This window comes from Seriola lalandi, unplaced genomic scaffold, assembly GCF_002814215.2.
Source record: "Seriola lalandi dorsalis isolate HSWRI2012SDOR001 ecotype SW California unplaced genomic scaffold, Sedor1 jcf7180002054825, whole genome shotgun sequence".
NCBI lineage: Eukaryota > Metazoa > Chordata > Actinopteri > Carangiformes > Carangidae > Seriola > Seriola lalandi.
In genome coordinates this window covers 921,173-930,837 of record NW_019525378.1, presented here as the reverse complement: position 1 = coordinate 930,837, position 9,665 = coordinate 921,173, and the positions used below count along the sequence as shown (strand labels likewise).

The 9,665-nt window shown below is 41.7% G+C and overlaps 1 protein-coding gene across 1 annotated transcript in view; it reads left to right on the top strand.

Annotated features, from left to right (window-relative positions):
• Positions 1-9,665, top strand: part of chd4b (chromodomain helicase DNA binding protein 4b) — a 19,891-nt gene that overhangs the window by 4,897 nt on the left and 5,329 nt on the right. The window contains exons 11-32 of the mRNA XM_087179312.1: positions 57-302; positions 622-825; positions 983-1,194; positions 1,613-1,744; positions 1,864-1,963; positions 2,196-2,387; positions 2,723-2,923; positions 3,101-3,238; positions 3,353-3,474; positions 3,574-3,747; positions 3,935-4,076; positions 4,186-4,435; positions 4,547-4,671; positions 4,764-4,856; positions 4,978-5,119; positions 5,933-6,102; positions 6,348-6,537; positions 7,401-7,487; positions 8,502-8,593; positions 8,812-8,945; positions 9,126-9,270; positions 9,394-9,550. Of these exons, the coding sequence (XP_087035438.1) occupies positions 57-302; positions 622-825; positions 983-1,194; positions 1,613-1,744; positions 1,864-1,963; positions 2,196-2,387; positions 2,723-2,923; positions 3,101-3,238; positions 3,353-3,474; positions 3,574-3,747; positions 3,935-4,076; positions 4,186-4,435; positions 4,547-4,671; positions 4,764-4,856; positions 4,978-5,119; positions 5,933-6,102; positions 6,348-6,537; positions 7,401-7,487; positions 8,502-8,593; positions 8,812-8,945; positions 9,126-9,270; positions 9,394-9,550 (3,448 nt within the window). The remainder of the gene's footprint in view (positions 1-56; positions 303-621; positions 826-982; positions 1,195-1,612; positions 1,745-1,863; positions 1,964-2,195; positions 2,388-2,722; positions 2,924-3,100; positions 3,239-3,352; positions 3,475-3,573; positions 3,748-3,934; positions 4,077-4,185; positions 4,436-4,546; positions 4,672-4,763; positions 4,857-4,977; positions 5,120-5,932; positions 6,103-6,347; positions 6,538-7,400; positions 7,488-8,501; positions 8,594-8,811; positions 8,946-9,125; positions 9,271-9,393; positions 9,551-9,665) is intronic.

Genomic DNA, 9,665 nt, shown 5'->3' with positions numbered 1-9,665 from the left:
CCCCCCTCCTCACACACACACTCCACTTCCCTCTCTGTCTGTAATTCTGGCACCAGGAGAAGGAGGGGATCCAGTGGGAGGCCAGGGATGATCTGTCTGAGGCCGAAGGGGAGGACGAGGAAGACAGGAGGGATGAAGGGGTGGAGGAGGAAGATGACCACCACATTGAATTCTGCCGGGTGTGCAAGGATGGAGGGGAGCTGCTTTGCTGTGACACCTGCCCCTCCTCCTACCACATCCACTGCCTCAACCCTCCTCTCCCTGAAATCCCCAATGGAGAATGGATCTGCCCCCGCTGCAAGGTGAGCGCCGTGTACTGGTGCATTTGAGTATGTGTGTGCACGTGCTCATGTGGGCGTGCACACAGATTGCAGATTCCATCTTGTGCACATTTGTGCTGGAGATAAAGAGCTTTTTCTCTTGCTTTCGATAAGTTTACAAATAGTATTTTAGACAAACAATGGCAACCATACGTTTTTTTATTTTGCTGATTTCTCCAGTCCTAAGAATTCACTATTTATATTTTAAAAACAGAATTTTTTTGTCAGTGGTAAATTGCTTCTTTACTTTGATAAGCATCCTATCCTTAATTATTTCCTCTCCTCCTGCGTTTCCTAACAGTGTCCAACAATGAAGGGGAAAGTCCAGAAGGTTTTGACATGGCGCTGGGGGGAGCCGCCGGCCCCCACACCTGTTCCCCGGCCTTTTGATCTGCCTGCTGATGCTCCTGATCCTCCACCGCTAGTGGGACGCAGGGAGAGGGAGTTCTTTGTCAAATGGTGCAATATGTCCTACTGGCACTGCTCCTGGGTGCAGGAGCTACAGGTACACACACTCTCTGACAATGTATCCACCTGTAACTGAGTATGTGCTTTGTGCAGTTTTCTTTGTGCAAGTGTGGGACATTTTTCTGTTCCCTCTAAAGTTTATAACACCAAAACTCAGATGGCCTTTTCTTTACCCCACTGTCACTCTTTACCAGTTGGAGCTGAATTGCCAGGTGATGTTCCGTAACTACCAGAGAAAGACTGACATGGATGAACCACCACCTGTGGACTTTGGAGGCGAGGGTGATGATGACAAGAGCACCAAGAGGAAGAACAAAGATCCTCTCTTTGTCCACATGGAAGAGGAGTATTACCGTTATGGAGTCAAGATGGAGTGGCTGATGATCCACCGCATCCTCAACCACAGGTAGGACAGAATCATAAGAAATATGCATTTAACCCATGAGCAGAAATACATATTATTTACTATTATATATAAATAAGTTTTAACAGATTATTCATGTGGTCTTGATGTGCATTTCTATAGTTAGTGGCATACAGATTCTATGTCTTATCCTGATAATGCTATAAATATAATAAACTAAAATAGTTAAGTGGAAAAAAGAAATCAAAGCTATGACTGTCAATTCAATATCATGTCATCCCTCAAGAAAAATTAGGAAGAATATAAAGTTGAAAATTAATTGTTTGAAGTCAAAATACAATAACTTACTCTACTGTTATCATCTTTACTGCACAGTAGTACACTCAGAGAGAAAACGCAGTGATTTTGTTTTATCGTAACTCTGTCTTTCCTGTATTTCTCTTTTTTTTTTTCATGTCAGTGTTGATAAAAAGAACAACGTACATTACCTGATCAAATGGAGAGATCTGCCCTATGACCAGTCAACCTGGGAGAGTGAAGACATGGACATTTCTGAGTATGACACTTACAAACAGACGTACTGGAATCACAGGTATGCAGAGATGAACAAAGTATCACATACTGCTTCTCTTAAATTATACATGCCGTTTGTTGTAAGTGTGTTTTTTTTTGTTTGTTTTTTTTACCAAAAACTGCCATTTCCTCTTACAGAGAGTTGATGGTGGGTGAAGAAGGCAGACCTGGAAAAAAGCTGAAGAAGACAGTCAAAGTAAAGAAGACAGAGCGGCCACCGGCTAACCCTGTCGTAGATGTAGGTATTTTAAATCTTTGGACCAAGAAAGAAAAACGAGACTTTCCTATTTTCATACTCAACCTTGGCCATTGTGAAACTGATCCTGTCATATATAGTTTTTGTAATAGACTGATGTATTATTGATGACAAAATGAGGGCTCCTTGTCAGGTTTATTCCCCTGGCAGAATAAAAAGTAACCAGAATTATAAGAGCTGTGGAACTGATATTCTCCCTGTTTCCTTCTTGCAGCCCACCATCAAGTTTGATCGGCAGCCTGATTACCTGGACAGCACAGGAGGGACTCTGCATCCTTACCAGCTAGAGGGGTTGAACTGGCTGAGGTTTTCGTGGGCTCAGGCCACCGACACTATTCTGGCCGATGAGATGGGTTTAGGCAAGACTGTACAGACCGCTGTCTTTCTTTACTCATTGTACAAGGAGGTAAGGAACTGTATATATGAACGTCTTGCAAGGATTGTAAGGATATTTTTGTAACTTGAGTGCTGGAGACAAAATATCTTTTCTGCATGTTCATTTTAACTGACACTTATTTTGTCCAGTCTGCCCACCCCTGTCAGTCAGTGTTAGTTGGTGGGTCTCAGACATGTGACACATAGTAACTCTGTCCATTACAGGGGATGAGTTCAAAGTAAGGAACTCTATCCTAAAGGCAGGGCAAGACAAATACAGTAGTTTATTTACATATCTTGTCATTTATCTCATAGTAAATCCTTCAATGTTAATTTTGATTCCACATTTGACTTCCACTGTTACAGGGTCACTCCAAAGGTCCCTTTCTGGTCAGTGCTCCCCTGTCAACCATCATTAACTGGGAGAGAGAATTTGAGATGTGGGCCCCCGACATGTACGTGGTCACCTACATAGGGGACAAGGACAGCAGGGCTGTCATCAGAGAGAACGAGTTCTCCTTTGAAGGAAATGCTATCCGAGGTGGGAAAAAGGCCTCCAAGATGAAGGTAAGAAAAAAAAGTGGAGGAGAGCGATGATACCAAATCAGATATATTAAAGGTTTTTGATAGGAAATAGTGATGTAATAGTGATCAGTTTGCTGCTTTCAGCCCTGATAATTGTGTTTCTACTTCTTTCCTTGTTTGGCAGCTGAACTAATGTCCCCACTACTCTGTGCTTTACAGAAAGACTCACCAGTCAAGTTCCATGTTCTGCTGACGTCCTATGAATTGATCACCATTGACCAGGCTGTGCTCGGCTCCATTGAATGGGCCTGTCTTGTTGTGGATGAAGCACATAGACTCAAGAACAACCAGTCCAAGGTAACAACAAACACTGCTTTATATTTAGTGTTTGTTTTCTAGGGTTTCAAACATTTTTATTGTCAATTGTCCAAAATTCAATATGTTTTTCCTTTTTTCTTGGCTTGTTACTAGTTCTTCAGAGTGTTGAACAACTACCCGCTGCAACACAAGCTGCTGCTGACCGGCACTCCTCTTCAGAACAACCTGGAGGAGCTCTTCCACTTGCTGAACTTCCTGACCCCAGAGAGATTCAAGTCAGTATGTGGCCACAGCGCATGTGGCTTGTCTTGCAGACACAATGTAGACGCCCACATTGATTCTATATTTATTTATGTTTTGCTTTCTCTCTGCAGCAACCTGGAGGGGTTTCTAGAGGAGTTTGCAGACATTGCCAAAGAGGACCAGATCAAGAAGCTGCATGACATGCTGGGACCACACATGCTCAGGAGGCTGAAGGCCGATGTTTTCAAACACATGCCCTCCAAGACTGAGCTCATTGTTAGAGTGGAGCTGAGCCCCATGCAGAAGTATGTAATAAGAGGAGATTTATAGTAATCAAAATTGAACTGAACACTGGCATTTTTAGATGTTATTAGTTTTGCGTAATGTGGTGTTTAAAATCTGAATTCTCCGAATGTCTACAGTATTTTCTTTTGTTTGATCTCTTTTGCCTCTTTCCTCATTTGTTTCACTTTTTTCTTTGTTGTAACCCAGGAAATACTACAAGTTCATCCTAACACGTAACTTTGAGGCCCTAAACACTCGTGGAGGAGGAAACCAAGTCTCTCTGCTCAATGTGGTGATGGACCTCAAAAAGTGCTGCAATCACCCCTACCTGTTTCCTGCAGCTGCCACAGTACGATCCATGTCTTTCACACAATTATGTGGGAACAGGGTGCATGTTGTGTTGCAGCACTTGTGTTGAAACTTGTTTAATGCAGTCAGTTTATTCGGCTTGATTGCAGGAAGCACCGAAGCTTCCAAATGGCATGTATGAGGGCACTGCTCTGACCAAGTCTTCAGGAAAACTGCTGCTGCTGCAGAAGATGATGAGGAGGCTGAAGGAGGGAGGCCACAGAGTTCTGGTCTTCTCTCAGATGACCAAAATGCTGGACCTGCTGGAGGATTTCTTGGAGAACGAAGGTTACAAATATGAGAGAATTGATGGAGGAGTCACTGGCAACTTGAGACAGGAGGCCATCGACCGCTTTAATGGTGAGAGATGTACAGGCACTGTTAGTTTTGCCTAAAATCAGCTGCTGTAGCTACCGGTGTCTAATTTTCTTCCTCTCTTCCCTGCTTTTTTTCTGTTCTTCATCCCAACAGCTCCTGGTGCTCCCCAGTTTGCTTTCCTCCTCTCCACCAGAGCTGGTGGTTTAGGCATTAATCTCGCCTCCGCCGACACTGTCATCATTTACGACTCTGACTGGAACCCCCACAATGACATCCAGGTATACGGACCACAGTGCAGTCTTATCTATGTCAGCATGTTTGTTTATTTGGATGATAGGTGATTATGCTATTTGTTTCATGTGTGTTGTAGGCGTTCAGCAGAGCTCACCGTATCGGCCAGAACAGGAAGGTGATGATCTATCGCTTTGTCACCAAAGCCTCTGTAGAGGAGAGGATCACACAGGTCTGTGACAATTAACACTACAAGAAATTATACATACCTCTTAAAACTGTGTCAGCTATTTCAGGATTCTTTGAGAACCTGCTCATCACTTGATTGTCTTCCACCTACTTCCCTCCACCAGGTGGCGAAGAAGAAGATGATGCTCACCCACCTGGTGGTGCGACCTGGTCTCGGTTCCAAGACAGGCTCCATGTCCAAACAGGAGCTCGATGATATCCTCAAATTTGGAACAGAAGAGTTGTTCAAGGATGAAGTTGGAGAAGGTGAGTTGACTTTAACCTGCTGCCACACACAGTGTATGTCTTTTTAAGGTCCAGGATTCTGTCAATCCTTTACTGTAATGTTCTCTGTGTTTTACTATTTACAATTAAACATGGCAGTGAATTGATTTTGTCACAGGACAACATATAATTTACAGTTTAACAGTAAAAAGAGTCACATTTCCTGTAAAGGATAGCTCGATAATTTGCTGTGAAAGCAACATGTGCTACAAATCATTACCGGATCAGATCAAGGGAAATTATAATTGGTACTAGCTAATTTTGAGCCTTTGCTTATATTGTACAAAAGTAAAACTATGATATTTGTACAGCTTGTTGCAGATTAGCATGTTATAGAGGAAGCAGGGGGAGTGAAGAACTCTTTATTTGAAAATGAAGGCAGCTGCCATATTTGTGAGAGTAATTAACAATATTTTTATAGTTTGCTCATTTTTGTTTAACAAAAAAAAAAGAAAAGTAAAAAGTTGGAAGTAGTGGAAATCTGTAATGCACACTGTTTTGTCAATAAATGGCTGTTCAGTTGTTTGAAACATTTGACCTAAATTGGATAGGTTTTACCAGTTTTATTGTCCTGCACTGCACATTGTTATTGTTGTGTTTGGGAGATAAGCAGGATGCTATACCTGGTTTAGAAAAGGGATTTGGGATTGACTCTAAAATTGGGGAGAGACTCTTTACATTTCTGACTGATGTGGAAAGATCGCCCCTGCGATGCCAGTCTGATCTGACAGATGTTACAGGGATTAAATTTAGTTTCCGCTTCCTTCCTTTTTCTGTGACTGATCCTGCTTTCAGGGGACAACAAGGAGGATGACAGCAGTGTGATCCACTACGATGACCATGCAATTGACCGCTTGCTGGACAGGAATCAGGATGCCACAGAGGACACTGAGCTTCAGAGCATGAACGAATACCTCAGCTCCTTCAAAGTGGCCCAGTACGTGGTCAAAGATGAAGACGATGAGGTATGAACTTCGTTGTGTTTAAAATTAGATGTTTGCCAACTGAGGGGGCTCTGTAATAGTAGAATTATCTAAAACTACTACACAGAAAAATAACATTTAGATCTAACCTTATTGCTCAGCCTTGTACAGACATTTTCTTTTTTTTTTTTTACCTGCACAAAGTGGCTTTAAATTTTTAAAAAGCTAAATCCACAAACTTGCACTCTGAGTATATTCCGCATAAATAACAATTTTATTTCGTTGAGGAGGAGGAGGTGGAAAGGGAGGTGATCAAGCAGGAGGAAAGTGTTGATCCCGACTACTGGGAGAAGTTGCTTCGACACCACTATGAGCAACAGCAAGAGGATCTTGCCCGCAATCTGGGCAAAGGCAAAAGAACTCGAAAACCAGTCAACTATAATGACGGCTCCCAGGAGGACCGAGGTATAAGACAGGGTACAGAACAATATATAATGCAACCTCTTCTCGTGTGTGCGTGTGCTGTGCAGTGCTGTCAGTGTCTGTGTGGTGTTGGTATAATATAGTAGCAGATAAAGTGAGTGCATGGCATGTAATTGTAATTTTTTCTGACTTTAGAAAGGGCATAGTAACGGTTACTCTTGTGAGTTCTTTTTTAAACGTATATTTTCTTCTTTCTCAGACCGAAGATCTTAAGAAAATATACTTTGAACACTGGGGCCTGTCTTATGACCAGATTTGCAAAATTGTCGGGTTACATTCATGGACCCCTCAAATCTGTAACACAGATTTTACTTGGAATATACAGTTTACAATATTTTATTATTTGGCAGCAGTGTTGTTCATGCTCTTGTAAACAGCTGTTAAATGTTTATATGGAAATGAAAATGTACTAAACAGATTTTTATTAGTCAAAAGTCTAACTGACAGTTTGTTAATGATTGGACAGTATTAAGGAGTCAAACTACAGGTGTAGTTGCACCTGTCAAGAATTGCTCCTGCTTTTGTAGTTCATTTAGTTGTAAGGTCAGTGTAGAGTCAGCTCATCAGCTGTGTGTTTCTAAATGTTATATACCAGCATGTATCAAAATGTGTTTATTTTTCCTGCTATTTATTGTTTGTAAAAGTAAACAGTAATTGAGAAAATTGGTTCTTTTGTTAATTTGCAAGTAAAAATGTGGTTTTGCCATAGCAGCTCCCACTGCTGAACGAAAGCAGCCCCATGTGGAGTTTGGACGTACTTTATCTTATCTTGATTAGATTCTGTCCAGGCAATGAAGAGTTGTGTCCTTTTTTTATATTCTCCTGCCTCAATATTTCTCTGTTTATGCTTTGTGCAGACTGGCAGGAGGATCAGTCAGATAACCAATCTGATTACTCCGTGGCATCAGAAGAGGGCGACGAGGACTTTGATGAACGGACTGAAGGTAAGGCTCACTGTTTTGATCACTGCTGTTAAAAGACAAGGTGTGTGCGTGTGCACGCATTGGTGGTAAAAAGGCTTATGTCACTGCTCTTAACCGTTTACTCTGTGAAGACATAGATGTTGTATCTGAAAGGTAGTTGTTAAGTTTAAGAATTGATCCGAACTACTTGGAGTTAGACCTTCCTGTTTAGACTAAGTACAGATTATAAGGAATCTCTGCTCTCCAAGCCCCAGTTGTGTCATTCACTAACATCCTTCAAACTGCCCCTGCAGATGTTTATTCAGATTCAGACGACAGCTACGATATCCTCATTGACAACGTCAACAACAACTCACGAAACAGCACTTGTCGCTGCATCGTCTGCATTGAGCGTAGAGAGGCAAGAAAAGACAGAAAGAGAAGGAAAAGAGCAAAGAAGCAGGGAAAGAATTTAAAATCAATGGTTTCTCAACCGGATGAACTGTCTATTTGCAATTTAAAGTAATCGTCTTTGTTCATATTAACTGTTAATTTTTCGTTTGAAATGCACTTTACAAGATTTGTGTAAACAAAAAAATATCTTCGTTTTGTTTCAAAACTAATTGTTATATTTGTAGTTTTTATGATTTGTTATTTATTTGGCAATTCATTTATAAGATGTACATGTTCAATACTCATTTTATATTTTTGTTAAATTTAATTATGGCTCTGTTAATTCATTTTTATTAAATTAAGTATACTACAACACTGCTTTCCGTTATAAATGTTCTTAAAGCGTTAAAGCTTAAAGAAGAAGCAAATAATGTAGAAGTGTGGCAAGATTTGTGAGGAGGGACAGCTTCAGCAGGATCAGAGTGTGGCGAGATGAGTCGTAAGTGGAACATCTTCACAGAAAAACTTTAGGACGTTAAGAGCACACATGATCATACACCAACAATTCAGTTTGATTGAACTTGTATTTGCTTGAGTGGATTGTGTGGTGGCTTGAATGCACACTGAGTTTCAGATTGACTAACGGTGTTAACTCTCTATTAGCTAATGCCCGCAGACCAAACCGTAAAGGGCTGAGGAACGACAGGGACAAACCTCTGCCCCCGCTGTTGGCCCGGGTCGGTGGGAACATCGAGGTGAGTTTTCCGGTCAAACCCACCGACATCTGGTCTCTTATTCATCTCATGTACAGATGAGATGTTACCCAAAAACTTGAGAAACTTGTCCTCCAAATTAAAAACCAGCCAGCAGGAAATATCAAGTTTTAGTTCATGTAGTTTTTTGTTACCACGCTTCTGTTTATGAAATGCTTCAAGCATTTAATTTACATCTTAATCTCTTTATCACTTGTCAGGTCTTGGGCTTCAATGCGCGGCAGAGGAAGGCTTTCTTGAATGCAGTGATGCGTTATGGGATGCCTCCTCAGGATGCTTTCACCAACCAGTGGCTGGTGCGGGACCTCAGAGGGAAATCTGAGAAAGAATTCAAGTAAGTCTCCATGAGTCAAAAAGAGATATGCTGGGATGTTTGCACTAGAAGCCTCTGAATGCTTTTTAGTAGTCAGGGATGCAGCATATTCATCATTTTGTTTGATTTGCTGTTTATTCCTTTGTGCATCTCTGTAAAATCTGTGCTCGGCTTCAACTTGTCCTTCACACATGTTTGCAGGGCTTACGTGTCTCTGTTCATGCGTCACCTTTGTGAGCCGGGGGCTGATGGAGCTGAGACCTTCGCAGACGGCGTTCCACGTGAGGGTCTCTCAAGGCAACATGTGCTTACTCGCATTGGTGTGATGTCCCTTATAAGGAAAAAGGTACGTTTTTACAGGTAGAAAATTAAGAGTAGAAATTATGTCATCCTGAGTTTGTCATTAATTTAAAGAATTCAAATGTTTAATTGCTGATCAGGGGATTAAATGACATGACATCAATAACAGGTGCAGGAGTTTGAGCATGTGAATGGTCAGTGGTCAATGCCCTGGATGGCAGAGCTGGAGGAGAACAAAAGGGCTGCAGCTCTGGCAGCTGGTGAAGACCCCAAGACTCCCTCTACTGGGACCCCTGCAGACACACAGCCCAACACTCCTGTCCCAGGTACACACACACACACGTTGGTCTTTCTATACTTGTGAGGACCCTCAGTGACATAATGCCTAGACCCTAACCTTAACCATTACAACTAAATGCCTAACCCCAGCTCCAAACTATT